Source organism: Ambystoma mexicanum, chromosome 9 (genome assembly GCF_040938575.1).
Source record: "Ambystoma mexicanum isolate Mex_15411 chromosome 9, UKY_AmexF1_1, whole genome shotgun sequence".
Classification (NCBI taxonomy): Eukaryota; Metazoa; Chordata; class Amphibia; order Caudata; family Ambystomatidae; genus Ambystoma; species Ambystoma mexicanum.
In genome coordinates this window covers 979625579-979645216 of record NC_090931.1, presented here as the reverse complement: position 1 = coordinate 979645216, position 19638 = coordinate 979625579, and the positions used below count along the sequence as shown (strand labels likewise).

Here is a 19638-nt window from a genome sequence, read left to right as displayed (position 1 = left end):
ACACTAACATCATTAACAAAGTCTTCTGCATCATTCAGTCTTGGATGTCTACCCATAACCTTTGCCAGAGTTACTCATTGTAGGCTCACCCGCTCGCCTCAAAGCTCTCAACCCCTCTTATGCCTTCTTCACTATTGATGGCTCTACCATTCAGGTCCTCGAACATGCTTAGGTTCTGGGGGTTTACCTCGATGTGTAATTAACCATGACGAAGCATGTCAATGCTCTGGCATCCTCAACCTCCCACACCGCTAAATTTCTCATTAAGCCAACAAGTGCCTCACGCTCTTCAGAGCCATTATCCTGAGCAAACTTGACTACTGTAATGCCCTATTCAAGGGCACAACCACTTCCAATCTAGCTAAACTACAGCTGCTCCAAAACCAAGCCCTCCGGGCATCTCTGGACCTCTGCAAATCGGACCACATTTCTGCAATTCGGAAGTCCATTGGCTACCAATAAAAGCACGGATTGAATTCAAAACCTTGATTATAGCGTGTTAGGGAGAATTCTAGGTTTAGGCTGAATTTCCTAACCTAGCAAGTCCCCCAGCAGCTTTGCTGGATTTTTGCGGTTTATTTTTTTCTCCTGCCAAGAGTGAGACTCTTTTACCCTCACTCTTGGACATGATTTGAGTGTGTTCCTTTGACTCTAGATGTGTTTCATGGGCTATGGGGTCTTTTACTCCATAGGGCTTCATGTGTTTTTGTGATGTGTGTTACACAGCACCCTCAGTGCAGTAACACAGGGGTGTTATAGTGACCCCCCAGTATAGACTCCATACCTTGGGACTGACTACTGTCTCCCAGGGCATGTAAAGTCACCATTGACTTTACTAGTCTTGAATTCTGAAAAGAACCAGTACAAACCATCATATTGTGGACATACTGCCCGGGGCAATTCGATTGCCCCGGAGTCTGTTAGTCGAGGGGGCACGTCTCCATCCCCCCTGATCGAGTTTTGGCTGGTGGCAGTGGATACTACTTTTTATATTCAACCGCGAATATTTCTCTATGGGATTTTCCCATTGTTCGAGGCTACTATCTTTATTTAATTACGATAGCCTCAAACATACCGCCGGTTTATTTATTAATTCTCCGGTTGGTAATTTTTGCCAAAACTCTGTTCTAAATTGGCGTTTGTGTTCTCTTCTGTGACTCCAACCAAAGTCGAGCCCTTTGTTCCACTTTTTGGCGGGCTTCTCCACAGAAGCCCAACAAAGTGGTGCCACTCTGACTGGGGTACTTAGGAGCGGTGGAGGGGGATTTAGGCACCCTGGACTGAGTTGCCTAGGCAACTCAAGTTGCACTCCGTCCTGATTGGCCCAAGTGGTGAGCCGGCCGGCTCACCACTTAGCATGTTTGAGTGACAGCTAGACTGAGTGAATGGGGGTTCTCTGCATAAAAGCAGGGCTTTGGGAACTGGAACTTCAGAAGTCGCCACAGGACCTAAGAATCCGACGAGGGAGAAGCTGAGCCGACCTGCCACGACGACACCACCGGTGGAGCCCTGCTGGACCGTCTCACCACTTTTCCCAACAACAGAGGAGATCTCCCGCCGGAGAGTCTTCTTCCTTTAACTGGTGGGGATAACCAGTTTCACCGTCTTTTCGCCTTCCCGATGCATCTCGTGGCCGCCTTGCCTGTGCCAAGCACCCCGGCAACCGGTAGGAACAAGTTACTTACCTGTAACTGTTGTTCTCTAGCATGGGTCTGGCATGGATTCACATGCTCATTCTCCGTCAGGCCGGGAATCCTCGGTATAGAAAAAATCAGTATCAGTTTCGTTTCTGATCTGTCTTTCTCAGTAGTAACCAATCACTGGTCTCTGGGTCATACTGTCCCCAGCCAATGACTGCCCTCTCCATAAGCCCCGCCCCTGGCAGCCATCCTCAGATTTAGTAGCACGTGAAGTAGCAGTATGACCAAGTGAAGAGCCGCAGAGGGGTAGGCGGGAGGGCTCGCATGTGAATCCATGCCAGACCCATGCTGGAGAACAACAGTTACAGGTAAGTAACTTGTTCCTTCTCCAGCATGGGGTCTGGCATGGATTCACAGGCTCATAAATATAAGAATACATAGCAGTATACACATGCAAAACCACTGGAGGTGGCAAAAGGCTCAATATCAAGCAATACAACAACTTAACACTAAGCAACTCTTACCTCCTCATCAGGCTCACCTCAGGCGAACATGCTCCTCGGTTGGGGAAACCTGCTGGCGAACCTCCGGCACTTGGAGTTCGCCGCCGTCGCGAAGAGATCGATCTGGGGTTTGCCCTATCGTCGGAAAAGTCGGTCCACTTGATCCTGGCGCAGTTCCCACTCGTGGCACGAGCGCAGCTCTCTGCTGATTGAGTCGGCGATGGTGTTTTTTATCCCTGCCAGATGAAAGGGTAGCAGAAACATCCCTTGGGCGACGGCCCAATGCCACAGATCCTGGGCTTCCTTGGATAGGGCAGGGGATCTGGTTCCGCCCTGCTTCCGAATGTAAAACATTGTGGTGGTGTTGTCGGTGAAGATCCTCACCACCTTGCCCTTGAGGGACTGAAGGGAGGACCTGAGGGCCCAGAACACTGCATGGAGCTCCAAGATGTTGATGTGGAGAGTCTTCTCCTCTGGGAGCCAAAGGCCTCTTGCGTGGAGACCCCCGGTGTGCGCTCCCCAACCTTCCAGGGAGGCATTCGTCGTCACCATCACCTGGTGGGCCGGGGCTAGGAAACCTGTCCCCGCCGTCAGATGAGAGCAGACACCCCACTATCGTATCGCCTGACGGAACGCTTCGTCAAGCGGGTTCCTGTCCTCGAAGTTGCCAGTCGTCTGGATCCAGTGGGCGTCGAGGAATTCTTGCAAGGGCCGCATCCGAAGTCTGCAGTGGCGCACCAGATAAATGCAGGAGGACATCATTCCGAGGAGGGACTTGATAGACCTCACTCTGGCCACGTCCGTGGCCAGCAGGCGTTGCACCTTTCCTAGGATGGTCCTTATCCTTTCCTCCGACGGTGAGGCCCGCCGCGCCACTGTGTCCAGCTGTGCTCCCAGAAACAGAGCGACTTGCGACGGGACCAGGTGGGATTTTGGAAATAGGATAGGGATGTGGAAGTATGCATCCTCCAAGTCCAACGACGACAGGAAATCGCCCTCCTCCAGCTGTCCCAGTACGTGCTGGAGGGTGACCATCCGGAACTTCTGTGCCTTCATGTATCTGTTTAGTCGTCGCAGGTCCAGGATGGGACACCATCCTCCTGTCTTCTTCTTTACGAGGAAGTATCTTGAGTAAACTCCGGAACCCCGAAGCCTCTTCGGGACAAGCTCAATGGCACCTTTCCTGAGCATCGCCCTTACTTCCAACAGCAGTTGAGGGACGTGATGTTCCTTCCTGGCCACGGGAGGAATGCGGGGGCACCTCTTCTGGAACTGGAGGGCGTGCCCCAGGGCCAGGGCGTCCAGCACCCAACGGTCGGTGGAGATGGACTCCCACACGCCGACGAACTTCGTCAGCCGGCCTCCCACCGGGGTGCTTCGGCAGGGGCCCGACCTGACGGTCGGTTCAATCTTGCTTGGAGGCCGCTTTGCCTCCTTGACCACCTTGGCGACGACAGCGGGATCCACCTGACTTGCTGCATCCCCTGTAGGCCTCCTGCGACGAAGATCTTGCCGCTTGACGGTACGTAGAGGAGCTGCTGCCAGCTCCCTTGGAGGCACCCTGTCTGCCTCCGGAGCTCCAAAAGGACAGCCGTCGCTGTTGGAGCACACCCAGTGCACGGGCCGTCTCCGTCTTGATCGCCTGAAGGGACTCATCAACCGCCTTGCCAAAAAGGTTGTTCCCATCGAAAGGCATGTCCAAAACCTTGGTCTGTATGTCCTGGCGGAAATCCGTCGCCTTGAGCCATCCTCGTCGTCTCAGGCAAACGCCGTTGCCCAACTGACGGAAACCAGTATCGGCGATGTCCGTAGCCACCGTAATGGCGTGGTCCGAGGCAATCTCACCTTCCTGTAAGATTTCCAGGGCCTCAGCCCTCTTGGCATCCGGAAGGAAGTCCAACAGAGGGGCGATCTTGAACCACAACTACCTGTCGTAGCGGGCTACGATGGCCAGGGCGTTGGCCGCCTTGATGGTCGTAGCTGCAGGTGAGATGACCCGCCGTTCCATCGCATCCAGCTTCCTACCCTCGCCGTCCGGCAGGGAGTTTGATGTCGAGGCTGATGCCCCCCACCCGCTTTCTTCTTGGCCGCCGCCGAAACAACCGAATCCGGGGTAGGTTGCGCCCTAAGACACAAGGGGGCAATGTCGGGGACCCGGTAAAACTTCTCGTACCAGTCCCTCTTCGCAGGAGCCGTGGCAGGGTTCTTGAGGAGGGCGAGCCCCTCATCCCAGATGTCATCAAGAAGCGGTCCGGCGAGGACCGTCTTCCTTTTAGCCTCACGCTGTTGGTAAAGGAACCCTTCCTTCTTTTCTTCGGGGCAGAGCTGGAAGAGCTCGGATGCCCTGGAAATCATAGCATGGAAGGATCCAATCTCGTCGGGCGGGGACGCCCGGGCAGGGGGCGACGGGGGACACGTCCCGTCGTCACCTCAGTCGTCATCCGTACCCGGCGTAGTTGTGTCCATGCCTGTATCATCCACGTGGGTAGTGGACCGGGGGGAAGGCAGAGAAGGCCGCAGAGGCGTCCTCCTTAAGTGGTGGGCTCTCCCAAGGTCCTGGCTCTGGTTCCCCCGTCGGGTCTGGCTCAGGTATCTCCGTCCGGGGAAGGGGCAACCTAGTCCTCATCTCTGAGCATAAGGACTGGATGGCTGACAAAATGGCCGCCGAGGTGTCCTGCGGCGCCGGAAACGACGGGAGCGAGGGCTCTTGAGGAGCCTCGTCTGCGACACCGTCGCCCTCGTCGGGATCCCTCCCGATGGGCTGGGCCTCCTCCACCACTTGGATGAGCTCCTCTTCAGAGGTCGTGTCCGTATCCACGAGGGCCACCAGCCCCTCCCCCATCCTTTCCAACGAGGACTTCGTGGGGGTCTTCTCGATGGGCCTGAAAGACGACTCCTTCCGCGGTGGCAGGGAGAGACTGGTACCTGAGGGCGCCTCCACTGGTGTAGCCTCCACAGGCTGAGCCAGGGCGACATCCTCAATCGAGGTCCTATCAGGGTGAATTAAGGCCAACGTCACCTTCTGTATGCCTGGGGCCTTCACCTTGGGGGGGTGGGAGGGTCCGAGCCTCGCTCCCCCTTTGCCGGAATCTTCGAGATTGACCGGGGCCTCTCCAGAAGCTTCGCCGCGTTCTCGGACTAGGGAGAGGGCAGTCATTGGCTGGGGGCAGTATGACCCAGAGACCAGTGATTGGTTACTACTGAGAAAGAGATCAGAAACGAAACTGATACTGATTTTTTCTATACTGAGGATTCCCGGCCCGACGACGGGGAATGAGCATGTGAATCCATGCCAGACCCCATGCTGGAGAATACCACGTTTTACCACGACCGCGAAATAAAGGGTAGTACCTTTAACCGGAAAACTCTTCGGCTGGTTTCATCCCTGGCAGTGCAACAACCTTCATCTTTCCTCCAAGTCGAGATCTTCTCTTCCCCTGGACGACGCCGAGACTTGCACCCGCTGCCAGGAACAACTGCCACCGCTGGAGGATCCTTCCCACTTAAGGTACCGTGTTCTGCCTGGCTTCCCTTGCCACCGACTGTACGGGGTAGATTTAGCCCCCGGCTTCCGAACCTGGGTTAGCCTGGGACACCCTGGCTAAACTTTTCTGAGCCTCTCTAAACTCTTTTCGAACTCTCTGCAAGACTTTCAAAGCCTAATGTAACTGCGTGATCTTGGGCGCATTTGTGCTCTGCTCTCTCTAAGAGTGGGCCCAGCCTATGGACTTTGGGTCACAAGTGACTTTTGCTCTTCTGCCTTGCTAAGCGTTCCTAAATCTTAGAGTGGTGTATCTTCACACATTCTGCCTTTTTCCCTCCCTTTTTCATGAACTTATTGGAGTGTCATCTATAGTTAAGCGCTCACCTCTGTCTGGAAATAAGTGGTGTTAACGAAGACTTGTCTGATAAGGAATAAGGGTTGTATATATTATAATAGTAACTGTGTTTAGAGTGTTTTACAATAAGAGTGATGGAGTGTTTCAAACAGTGCGTGTTTAAATAATTATATACTTTGATACCAAAGCTCTGGTCAGTGTTTGCTTGTGTTATTGTGTCTGAGTGGCTATTGTGTATACTTTGCATACTGCCCAACTCTTCTTGAGGGAAGTCTGACTGCTCAGCCACAGCTACCAGGTAAATCTGGGTGGTACAGACTGCTACCAAGTGGGTTTACTGCTGACACCTGTAGTCCTAAATCTTTTGCAGTGTTCCCAAAGGGAACTGCACAGGTTTCTGCCTAACATAGCGCACTGATGCATCTACAACGAAGCCCCCCCCCCCCCACCCATGTACTTGAACCATTGCATCACAAAGAAACAGCACGGTCGCTTACTCCGCTCCTCTGACTAGCTCACCCTAGCTGTTCCACGCTTAAAACTAACCAGAGTAGGAGGGGTTAGTTTCAGCACCAGCCATGTGGAACTCCTCACTGCCACATTTAAGAAATTAGACTTCTTACCCAGCATTCGAGCGACTTTTGAAAACCTGGCTGTTCAATAAGTGTGACTAACACGTTTAGCACGAACTGTCTCCTACTTTGCCCATACTACTTACTAACTCAATGATCTGATAAGTTTTTACTCTACAAACGCAGCGATACCTGTGGGTCTGGGCGTTATACAAATGTTAAAATAAAATCAATGAATAAACCAGTTCTATTTTCTGAAGAGCAGGTGTTTCTGGCTAAGCTCTCAGGTTGGGTATGAGAGTCTTATGAAGAATAGACCAGAGTATTCCCAATGATCTGTGTGAGGAACCTGAGGGCATCCTCACTTTCATTTCCCCAGCATCCTCTGCTCCGGTGGCCATGGAAAGGCCATCACTTTTGGATCCCGACCCTGGGGGTGGATATGCGAGGGAGAATCACATGGGTGGAGAAGATTTGGTGAGTGGGGCGAGGACGTCCTTGGGTGAGACATGGTATTCCCCATTCCTTTCTCATGATGAACCTTCAATGACAGCAGCTTTTGTAGGCTATTGTCATCTTTTCCACTTTTCTTCCTTTGCAGATGACCCTAGGAAATGCCATCAGTATACTAGCACTAGGAAGAGGTTAAATTGGAGGATATTTCCTAAATCAGGGAGGGTAAACCCATTCAACCCCCTAGTAGAGAGAAATATCAGGCAAAAATAGGGAAGAAACAATTGGGAGTGGTGCATACTTCCGCACAGTCTCACCACCCTAGTACCTGGACAAGGACGATGTGTGAAGGCATCATGAAGCAAGACACAGACAACAGATTCAAAGTTCAAAACAAAATAGTTTATTAAATCAAATGTCAGGATGGTTGAAGGCCTAACCTGCCCTATGCTAAGGCGGGACTTCCCTACCTGAACAAAACTAAGGGAAGTCTGAGTCAGAAAGTTCAACTTTAAAGTCTGTGTCCAAAACCTATCCCTGCTCTCACAACTACAGCTAAACGTGTAGGGATGTCAATAATAAAAGAAGCTTCTTCCAGCTCTTAGCTTCCTTTTCAACTCCCCTTCCCCAAGTTCAATGAAGTTCTACAAATCCTTGGGGTTCCCTTCCCCAAGCGCAATGCAATACAGTTCCACACAAAAGGGTCTTGAGGCCTCCATCCTCAAAACAGCATTGCAGTTCATCAAGCCTCAGGGTTCCCTTCCCAAGACTCCAACGTATCAATGTATACTTGGTTTCTAGCTTCCAATGTTCAACAGCACTCCATGTCAACTTGACACTCATGTGTTGCATTAACAGTTCACATAAAGTGTTCCTTCTCGGTTGGTTTCACAATGTCTGTTCTTCACAATTGAGGGTTCCCTGGTCTAGGTGCAGTTGACAGACCACACGGTCCACCCATCACAGGTCATGCAACCAGGAACCCTATGCTCTTCAGCCCATACAGGTATTCCTGCATTTGCCCCTGTGCACAGATTCACATTCACTTGGCTTCTCCTGATCGGCCTCTTGGCTTTATGAATAGGTTCACACACTCTTGGCTTCTCTTTGGCTTTGCCACAATGTGTCGCACAACCTCTGCCAGTCGTTGGTCTTGTCTCCTTGTATTCGTTCTTAAAGTTCACTTAGAAAGGTGGGGAATCAATAAGACCACCACAGTCATGCTCTTTTGAAGACAGGGAGCACCACAGAGTGTGTTGTGTGGAAAAACCCAGTGTGGCAAAGCTAAAAAACTGGCAAAGAGTCTGACATGAATGGACACTCATGACACGGGTGCAGAGAGAGAAAGCCTGCGTTAGTAAGAACACAAAGATTGCAGTATGGAAAACACAAAGCCAATAGATTGCCAAGGAGAATCAGAATGGGGTGTAAACCCCGGACACAGGTACAGAGAAGAGCTAGCTGTGTTAGCGTTAAAACCCAAAGGCTACAGAATAATAAGAGAATGGCAAATGTTATCAGTTGCACGACCTGTGATGGGTAGACCGTATGGCTTGACAACGGCACCTAGACAAAGGGTTATTGGTTGCGTGACCTATAATGGGTGGACTGGGTGGTCAGACAACGCCTAGACCGAGTGAACCCCATTTAGAAACACCAAGAGAAGTACAAAGTTGAATTAGAAGTGTTTAGTCTTCTCGAGGAAGGGGACACTGGGGTTTTCTTTTTTTAAACTGTTTTGAAGTTGGGGAAGAGGAGCTGGAAAGTAAACCAAGAGCTGGAAGATGCTCAGAATATTATTCAGAACACTATTTTGTTGCTGACATCCCTACATATTGTTTAGCTTTAGTTATGAGGGTAGTTAGCGGTTTTGGACACAGATACTTCATCAGAATTTACTGACTCAGACTATTCTTAGTTTCTTTAGGCAGGGAAACCCCACCTTAGCATAGGGCAAGTTAGGCCTTACACCATCCTGGCATTTAAGTAAATATAAGTGCTTTATATAAAACATCCATTATCTGTCACCATGATATGTCGTCAGTTAGTGGAGCTGTTTGGAACTACGTGACCCTAGTACTCTAGACTGGATGTTTTCAGTTTATTTTCCGGAGGCATCTTGGGCCTTTTCCCAGGGTTGCTGTGTGCATGAAATGTAGGATTTTAAACTATCATTTCGTCCCCTAAATGCCAATGTAGGGCTTTGTGGGCCTGTTTTATATGAACTCTTTCAATAACTTAAGCATAGCCTGGTTCTGTATTCACTGAAGTCTCTCTTTGGGTTTTTTTGGGAGGTTCAGAGTAGAATACATAAGCAATAATCCAGGCAAGATATCACTAGGGATCTTGTCCGCTCCACTCAGTGTTTGGGAGAATTTAAATGAGAATGGAAAGCTGGACCTATGAGCTCCTAAGCACCGCGTTGATCTGTAGAGCACACACAATATCTACATTGAGGGTGACTTTATATAGCGGGGGTTAAGAGAGTGAGTTCCACAAAATCAGTGGAACTTGAGCTCTGTGCACACTGTAGCAATAATCCATGCTAAATCAATTCCAATGTAGTTAAAAATACAATATTTTAATGGTGTCAAAATTGGATAAGGTGAAAGTCAATCAGGTAACTTAATAAATTCACACAATGAAAATGTAAAGTAAATTGAATACCAGTTCTCCGTATGTTTGTTACAGTGTTTCTGATTTCACAAGAGGTAACAAATATGATCTAACCAATCAAATATACATTCATAATTCAAACAATTTGTTATTTCAAATAAGAACAAAGTAATTCCAAGTTCATTAGTGAGATGCCTTCTGATTACGACGCCTTCTGGGCTACTGTGCCCTTCATCAGGTATGGACAATTCAATAGTTCAAGGGGTTCCTAGGAATTAAATATAAAATACAGATTGTCAGTGCTGTTTTTAAATGCAATATTGAGTCTACAATTTTAACTCTGACTTTGTATTGAAACCAACTAACCTTAGCGTGCTGGCTGTATGGCCTTGCTAATGATAGCAAAACATTGTGTGTCGGCTTATGTTCCAATCTCCTCTGGCTCTGAGTTAGATCTTTGGGTAAATAAAACTATCCTTCATGAGTATGGTCATGAAGGATGCGCTCGAACTGGGACCAGTCGCTAAGTCATAGCACTGTGTCCCAGTTCCGAGCCCTGCATTTATGTGTTGCACAAATGCTTTTTGAAGAAAAATTGCTCACCTCGTCGTGTATACACTGTGTATCAGAATAGTTACTGGAGTCAAACTCTGCTAGCCATCTGTGAGTCAGCAATGTTCTAGTTTCTTATATTTGTGCAGTAGAGCTCAGATTTCTGAAGGTAAAAACTGTTTGAGTTTTACCTAACTGCAATATTGAAATCATTCTGGATTGAAATAAGAGTGAAATTGTATCTTCTCCTTGATATTAGGTGGGGGGTATCTAAGACATACTGGCCATTTGATCAGAGACCATTTTGGTGGGAGTCGACCTAACATTAGCATTCCATTGTTTTTACCATTTATACAGATTACTATCCACTGCTGCAGGCTACTGGCGCCGGGCCTGGGCTTGATTGAACACAGCTGCCTGAGACTGCAATCAGATCCATCCTGTTGGGCCGTGGGCTTGGAGTGCCTTTCTAAGCTCATTTTAACAGAAGCAGTTCTGTCAACTGCTTCCACTGGGAGTTCATGCTTCTATGACCAGTTTTCGAACCTTTTCTGAATATCCTGATTTTTACTTGGGAATCCTGTTTGTTGTTGCTTCCTTGCAGCTTCTTTTCCAGTCTGCTGTTGCAGCCTGCCTGTTCCTTATTTTTTTCTTGAAATCCTGCTTTTGACTTCTGAACCATGTCGGCCTTGGTCTGTGTTGTAAACCCTGTCCTGTTTTGCTTTTAAGGAAATCCAGTTATATACACCGGTATCTTTGCTGCCTTTCTGCAAAAACCCTGTTTTCTATAAGCATTTCTGCATCACTGACGTGTCCGGTTTATGCCCAAACTATTTTTTCTCTTTCTCTCTGCTATCACAGTTTCTTGCTTTTCTGTCCTTTGTTCCCGTTATTCAGTGCCACGAATTTGCTGAGTTAGTAGCTTCTTCCAGTATTTAGCTTTCATGTTTGTTCCTTGCTTGCCTAATTACTAGACTCCAGTCCATAGCTCAAGTGCCTGTTTTTTTTTTTTAAAGAAATGTTATTTATTCAGATGCAATCCTATTCAGACACTGCAGTGGCACGAAGCCTAAATAACTTTGACACCTACCATTAGCTGTGGCTACATACCATCATTTAGATTTACAGTTATTGATTGCACATTTTTATGAGCTTTGGACTAACTACAACCATTCAACAATCCTTCCCCTGTTCCCCTCTGCCCTTCCCCTCCCGGTTCCCTTATGGCATGGAGCAGTCCTTCTGCCCTCCGATGAGATCGTTGCATTCTGTTAAGTTAACTTATGCACTGGATCAAGGTTCCTGTTCTTTGTTTATCGGCTCTCAGTTTTGGATAGCTCTCAACAAGTCCGGCCTAAAAAAGTGTGCTTCTCTGTTAAGGAAGGGTTCCCAAATTGGCCGGAACTTTAGATACTTGCCGTCCCTCAGGGCCCCCACCTTCTACATGGCTATTACTACGTTCCAAATTTTTAACCACCAGCATGCTTTTATTGGGCCCTCTGGGTTTTTCCAGCCTTGGGCAAGGGTCATCTTTGCTGCCATTAACAGGTGGGTGCTGCATTGTTGCCAGTTGCTGCATAAATGTCCTTGACCACTGTTCCCAAGAGTATACCTTTAGGCAACGCTGGTTTCCCTGTGATTTCTTTTATATGCCCCAGGACTTCCTTCCAATACAGAGCCACCTTTGGATAGAACCACCACACGTCGTATAAGTCTCCCTTGCCTCTGCAGTTTCTCCAGCATCTAGGCGGGTAGTTCGGGTTAATTTTGTGCAACCTATGGGGGGTCAAATACCACCTAAAGCAAATCTTGTGTGCAGTCTCTAATGGCTGTGCATTTGGATTATTTCTGTGCTCTTCTCCATATTTGGGGCCATTCCTCCTCAGTGATGGGAGCTCCTATATCTCTTGCCCAATTGTCCATATATGGGAGGATGTCGCCCTCTTGTACTCTGTCAAATAGCCTGTACATTTTAGAAACAGCCGTTGCCTCATCCCCTTCGTGTAGCGTTAGTTCCAGGCCCACCAGCGCCCTTGTGGCTGCTTTTTTAACTTCCTTATGTGTTATCCAGTGCCGGATCGGAATGTACGTGTATCTGTCTCTTTCCCCTATGCCACATATCTGTTCGCTTTCTTCGAACATTAATGGGTTTCCCCCTGAAAGAAGTCCCTCAAGTAGAAGGTTTGCTCATGCCCCCAATTTTTCCAAAAATGAGCCGGTTTGCCCGGTGTAAAGTTTTGGTTATGCGCCATCAGGGTAAAGGGGCCCAAACCCGGGATTATGTTCCGCCTTTTCAAGGCTCGGTCCCATCCTTTCAGTGAGGTCTTGGTTGACTCCAACAAGTGACCCTCTGATTCCCTGGCCCCCACTTTCAGCCCGTGTATTGTTCTCAGTGGGATTGCGGTCACTCCTTGCTAGATTCCCACCCATCCCTTTGACATGTCCTCCCTCTTCCAGTTTAACATTGGTGCCATTTGTGCAGCCAGGACATACCTCTCCGCATCAGGGACCCCCAGGCCTCCCAGGCAGTTAGAATTCTCTTTTGTATTCTGGGTTTACCCTTGTGCCATATGAAGATGGTCAAGTCACCCTGAAGTGCTTTGGATATTGGAGGGGGTGGGGGGGGGAGGGGAACCGCTATTGGAAGTGATCTTACCGTGTATAACAGACAGGGCAACAGGGTCATTTTGAGTGCCGTTATGCGCGCGAACCAGGCTAGTTCCTGGGTGTCCCCATCTATGTAGGTCCTCCCTCAGTTGCTTCACCAGGGGTGTTTGCTCCGTACAGCTTTTTATAATCCTTTGTTAATTGGATCCCTAAGTATACTATTGACTCTCTTTCCCAGGTTAGTGGGTATCGTGACCTCAGCGCCTCGATCTCCTCCCTTTCTGTAATATTCAGAGCCTTAGATTTAGTGAAGTTTATGGTAAACCCTGATTTCCTAGCAAAGTCCTGTAGACTATCGAGTGCTTTTGGTAGAGTGTTCTTATATTCCCCAAGGAACAGCATAATGTTGTCTGCGTACAGTGCTATTTTATGTAAATTCCTGCCACATTTGACCCCTCATATATTTCTGGATCCTGCCTTATTTCCGCTATGGGTTCCATTGCCATTACGGGCGAGAGTGGGCAGCCCAGTATTGTCCCTCTGCGTATTTTAATTTTTGCCGTGGATTTCCCGTTAAACATAAAGGACGTGCTCGGGACACAAAAGTTCACCAGGACCATTCTGATGAAGTTGGGGTCACATCCAAATTTCTCTAGTACCAGTTTCAGATACGTCCAGTCTAGACTGTCCAACGCTCTCCTTGCATCTAAAGAGGCTATGGAGAACCTTTGTCCCGTTCTAATTCCCAGATCTAATATATCCACAGCTCACCTGATGTCATCTTGGGTGTGTCTCCCCTTTATGAAGCCAGCTTGGTCAGTGTGAATTATTTTGGGCAGAAACCCTGCAGGCCTCGTTGCGAGAACTTTAGTATAAAGCTTGGTTTCGGTATTAAGCAGGAAAATCAGCCGGTAGCTAGTGCAGTCTGTGGGGTCTTTACCTGGTTTGAGAATTAGGATTGTGGTGGAGTTTCCCATGTCGGGTGTGACCGTGCCACTATCCCTTATATGGTTGAATAGATTTGTTAAAGGGCCCTGTAGTCCGCTTCCCAGTCCATCCAGTCCTGGGGTTTTGTTAGGGGGTAATGCTGTTATGGCATCACTAATCTCCTGTGCCGATATGGGGGTTTGCAAGGCATTGTTATCTTCCTTTATAATCTGAGTAAGGGAGATCCTTGACATATAATCTTTTTGTGCCCGAGGGTGTAGATGTTCACATTTTAACAGTCCCTGATGGAATCTTACCATTATCTTGAGTTTCCCCTCCTTTATAGCACATAGCTCCCCTTTTTCGGTTTTAAGTTGAACAATATAGTTACAGGATTTTTGTTTGTGGAGTTTGGCCGCTAAGAATTTGTTTGCTTTGCCACCCTGGACATAGTATGTTTGTTTAGTGTTAAGTAGTGATTGTGCCGTGTGGTCTGCTACGTGTGATTCTAACTGGGCTCTTGCTTTCCGGACCAGTTTGAGTGTTTTTTGGGATTGCCTAGTTTTGTGTTGTGTTTCTGCGTCACTTAATACTGTTTCCAGTTTATTTTTTAATGAGTCCTCTTTCCCTCATATATGCTGTTTGAGACATGAATTCCCCCGGGACCACTGCTTTCCCGGCATCCCAGATTACCTCCCAGTTTGTTTCCCTGTCATCGTTTTCTTGGAAGTAATTATGAATCGTCTCTTCTATGTGCACCCTAAGAGCCAAATCCTTCAAAATCATTTTGTTCAGTCTCCAGGGCTTATGGCCCTTATGGACGCTTTGGCCAGGACTGGGGCATGATCCGACAAGTATTGGACCCCTATTTCCACCTTACTAATGCGAGGAATCAGGGTGGCCGAGACCAGCACCATGTCAATTCTCGAGTACCCTTTGTGAACAGCTGAGTAATGGGTGACTAGTGCCTGTTCCTAGTGCTCATGACCTCCTTGTTTTTGCTGTGTTGGCAGCGACCTGTCTTCTGAACCCATTGCTTTGTGTGTGCTGATAATTCCATTCCAGCTTTGTACTTTGTTTCTCTACCTGTCCTGTACCCGATTATTTCTGTAAAAGCTGTTTTCCGTCTGCATAACATCTTGGTCTACTGTTGTGCCTCCGCTTTGTATCCGCTTACAGTGTGATTCTGGGTTGGTCTCCATTCAGATCAGATAAGGGAAAGGCTTCTTGCCTTTTTCTAGTCTTTTGGAGCTTTGCTTGTCTCAGTATACGGTCTCTATTTTCTCCCTTACGCCAGTCTCTTCTGCCCTTCTAACTCATGACGATGCTGTATGACAGTTAATAGTAATCTGCTGATACCTATCCCAAAGGTGTTCCCTATTCCCTGGAGACCCCCTTCTCATATTCCAGTACACTCTTTATTCTGATCAATCCGTGTTTTAACTTGCTTTTGCTTTCTCTGCGTCTCTTTGCTTACAGACAGCTCCTGTAGTTCCTGTGAATACCTGTTACAACTCCGATCAGCTTGGTATGTACCCTGTTTATGTTTTATGCTAGCATTACCTCCGGCATCTCCTCAAATCTACAATACATACTCTGCAGTATAGCGTTTGCCCTGTGCCTGTCGGCAAGACTCCCGACAGGGACATAGTCTAGCCACATTGAATTTGTCGGATACATTTTCGATGCAGAAAACAAAACATTTGAACAACTCAAAATAACCAAGGCAGAGCTCTAAAGGTATAGCGCTTGAAATAGAATTCTAAATGTGAACTAGCAGAAAGTGCAAATCCAAAATCACAGTCCTCTTGGGAGTAAAACAGCATTGTCTTTCAAGGTGGATGGTTCAAAAAACAAGTATGTGTGTTTGCATTTTGCAATTAATTCCATAAGAAAATAGATGTGTTGTTACATGAATGAATACAATTTGCTAGTGCACTTTATCTCAATATAACAGTTAAACATATGAAACAAAAAGTCCATGAAAATGGCAGCTAGTTTAGTTCCATTGCCCTCAAACAGCACGCACATATGGCATGAGCTTTCTTGACAGCAGAATATATGCTGGAAAATAGCTTCTACAAAGGCATCATTTAAGTAGCCAAAAGAAATTTACCAACTGCCACTGATGTTCAGCGACTGCTGAGCTTACTTATAGTGGAATCTATGGGTCTTATGAGGGGCTTGTCTTTCCGTCTATGGTCCCAAACTGTAGCCATATTCTGCTATCAGGGCAGCATGAATTAGCCATTTAGCTTTTAAACACCATGAAATAGTGTTAAAAAGAAGGAAAATATGAGTGAAAACACTGTCTGTAAAAGGTAATATTTGCAAAATAACACAAGAAAGGGACTGGGATAACAGGAGCCAGCAGGTATACAGGGACGGATACTGGTCACCCGGAGCAATTTGTTTATGTTTTGCAAAACCTATTCATGTGCCCAGGGCTAACAACCTGGAAGACCCACAAGACTAAGTCGAATTGTATGCAACAAGACCCAATACTTTATTTCAACTTGTGATGGTCTTTATTGAAAGAGGGGAGGCAGCACAACAAAAGCAACTGGGTATGTATCCTGTTTTAATGTTCCCAATTATAGGTGAGGGTGCTAATGCAACGAGCATCCCTGAGAACTTTAAAATTTCAGTGGAGTACTAATTTATAACAAAGGAAGCCTGCATGATGCAATGAAGACAAAAGATGTGCAGATTCCAACATGCATTCATTTCAGCAGCTGCAAGGATTAACGAATAGAGCTTGGGAAACATGTTGAACAACTTGTCTACGCCATGTATTCAGGGGAAATCCAAAAATGTAATTCATAAATTGGTTGCAGAAAAAATAAATAGAACAAGTTTAAAAATTCCTTACAATTAAGATTTAATTTCATAGCCTTTGTAATCACTGGAGAATGGGCATAACAAACATAATTTAGGTATGATAATGAATTTAACAAATGTAACTGAATTACACCCCTTACTTCCCAATGAGCTTTTACCATCCAATGATGTGCAATACTTTTTCAATAGCATAACAATCTGTCCCTGTATAGTTGTTGAAAATGAGTTTTGATGAAATAGGCTCGCTTTAAAACTTAAAATTGCATCTTCTAAAGCACAGCACTGTGTGAAGTAGAACATGCACTATATTTTGCATGAACTTAGTTTTCAATGTTATTTTTTAATTTTTTATATGTTTCTAATTATTCAATAACAAAATTGAATAGACATGGGTAGTCCAATGTTTATTTTTTAAACAAAACTCCCACCATGCAAACAAATATTTTCAATTAAACAAGTTATTAAAATACACAAACATTACATTAAAATCTTTCAATCATATTAAAGATTGGAAAGTCCTATGGACAGGGCGGAATGCACCCACAGTTAAAACTGATGAAGCATCCCAATCACTAGACTCAGTGAAATGATGTGCAATTATTGCAGCAATTGTTGTAGAACTATTTGTTCACTTAGCGTTAACACAAGCTACAACTTCTAGAATAACTTAGTTTGTTAAATAAATCACAGAACTGCATCCGTTTCCACCGACATGGAATCTGGTCACCATCAATAGAACTTAATTAACTCCAGTTTAGTGTAGTAAATTGCACATTTTAACTAAATATTTTAGTAGCTAAGAAATGTAACCTTTTAGAATACCATGCATTATGGGTACGAAAGTGACTGCCGGGAAGGCAAGTACTGGCAAAAGTTAAGCAACTAAGTTCAAAAAATGTAAATTTGTGCGACTGCCAGCTTGGAAGTAAATACCTTATTAATTTTGAGTTTTTGTTGCGGATCAATCTTCATTTCCTTACTGAATCCTTGAAACAGCTTATCAGTCGAAAAGCAAGGTAGACCCTGGCAAAGCTTAGCAAGTACAAAGTCTCTTAATTTCACAAAGTTTTCAGAAGGGTCTTCAGCTGCAGAACAGAATTGAGACCATGAATACAACACATCACTGGAGCATTTGCGCTAGTTTTACCTGTCACTTTTAAAATGTATATATTTTATTATTAAAGGTGCTACAGCTTGAAATTCAAACATTTAACCTTAAAACCATTAACAGTACAAAATCATAAAACATCCTACACCAAAACAAATTATCTCAATCTAAAAAACACATCACTGCCAAATTCATTATACTCTTATAGAGAATTACTTGTTGACATTCTCTTAAATATCCACATTAAAAATCTAGTAGTTGCTAAAACATTGATGAAATATTGTTGCCAAATCTAATTCTTTTCCAAAATTCAAATTCTGTAATCAAATTTATATTGTGAAAGAAATTCCTGAAAGAAAGAAGGGGTTTAACAGATAACATTTAACATTCCACATATATGTGTTACAAGGTTTCCACATACCTCTTTCAGTTTATTACTTCGAGCACCTAGTATTTCATCGGTGGACAATAGGTTTAACCTAAATCTCAGAAACCATCCCTGTGCCATCTATCTGGGAACTTCCTAATATAAGGAGGAACGGAATTCAATCACTTTTCAGTATTTAGAAAGTGATCATATAGTTAATAGCTTCCAATCTTATTTCTCGTCGCAATCCAGTGAAACGTCCAAAGTTTTTTCTTAACCTCCAAAAGGGTCATTAAAAGTGCTTCTACTTGGAATCCCACCCTTCAAGTAACCAATTTCCCTTAGCCACCCAGGGGTTTAATTCCACATCGGTTCCCCTCGTCAAAGCTTGATTTAGGACCCCAAATAATGAGTCTACAGTAGGAAGTAAGGAACAAGTTACTTACCTGCAACTCTTGTTCTCCAGCATAGGTCTTGCATGGATTCACGTGCTCATGAATATTCCCCATAGTCTGGCTGGGAATCCTTGGTAAAAAGAAAGCAGTTTAGCTTTAAACCTTAAACTGCTTGTCTCCTTTATAGCCCATCAATGTCCTTTGGGACATACTGCCCCGCGCCAATGACACTCGTCCTAAACTCCACCCCTGGTGGCCATCTTCAGATTTGGTAGCACACGTAAAGTGGAAGTATGAACCAAGAAGAGCCAGAGATGGGAAGGAGGGAGGGTTTGTATGAGAATCCATGCATGCTGGCGAACAAGAGTTACAGTTAAGTAACTCTTACAGGTAAGCAAGGCTCACAGAAGCAATACACTTACCCCTGCAACAGTTGCATGCACCTCAAACAAACAGGTTGCGTAGCACCGCTTGGCCGACCTGGACTCCTCCCTGGAATCCTTATTGACACAGTAGAATTTTGTGATGTGTGGGTCGACATCAACGTAGCCCTGCAGATGCCAAGCAAGGGAACACCAGAGAGAAACGCTGTCGTTGGTGCGATGTCTCTGGTGGAGTGGGCTCTTGACCGGCCTGGAAGCATTCTGTGGGCCAGACTATGGCAATGCATGATACAACTGGAGATGGAAGCCTTAGACCTGGCCTTCCATGTGCCACAGGTCCAAAACTGATTAAATGGTGAGACATCTTTTCCGAAATCCTTTCTTGCGTGCCACATAGAACTTCAGGGCACGACCAACATCCAGCGAATGCACCGCCCTTTCAGCTGGCGAAGAAAGGTTTGCGAAGAAAACTGGTAGAACCAAAGGCTCCTTGATGAAAGCCCAACGAACCAAAGGTATGAAGGTAGGATGAGTTTGCAGAATCATTTTAGTGGAATGGAAGGGCAAATATGGTTGCTTACAGGAGAGGGCTTTTATCTCCCCGACTCGCCTGACTGGGGTGCGAGCCACCACAAAGGCGGTCTTCCAAGGCAGGAACTTCTAAGGGACACGATGCATTGGGTCAAACGGAGGCCCCATGAGCTTAAACAGGACCACATTCAGTTCCCAAGCCAAGTCCTAAAGATAACCCTGAGGAACTCCTTCACGAGCCTGAGCAACCACAGCCCGAGTTTGCCCACAGCCGTGTGTAGCAGGATATGGTGGCCAGGTGGAC

At 46.3% G+C, this 19638-nt stretch overlaps 1 protein-coding gene across 4 annotated transcripts in view; it reads right to left on the bottom strand.

The window, feature by feature from the left end:
- The window catches only part of HAT1 (histone acetyltransferase 1), an 827312-nt gene that overhangs the window by 140140 nt on the left and 667534 nt on the right, over window positions 1-19638 (bottom strand). For all 4 annotated transcript variants that reach the window (XM_069616209.1, XM_069616207.1, XM_069616208.1 and 1 more), the window contains one exon: window positions 17484-17635. In XM_069616209.1, coding sequence (XP_069472310.1) covers window positions 17484-17635 — 152 coding nt within the window. The remainder of the gene's footprint in view (window positions 1-17483; window positions 17636-19638) is intronic.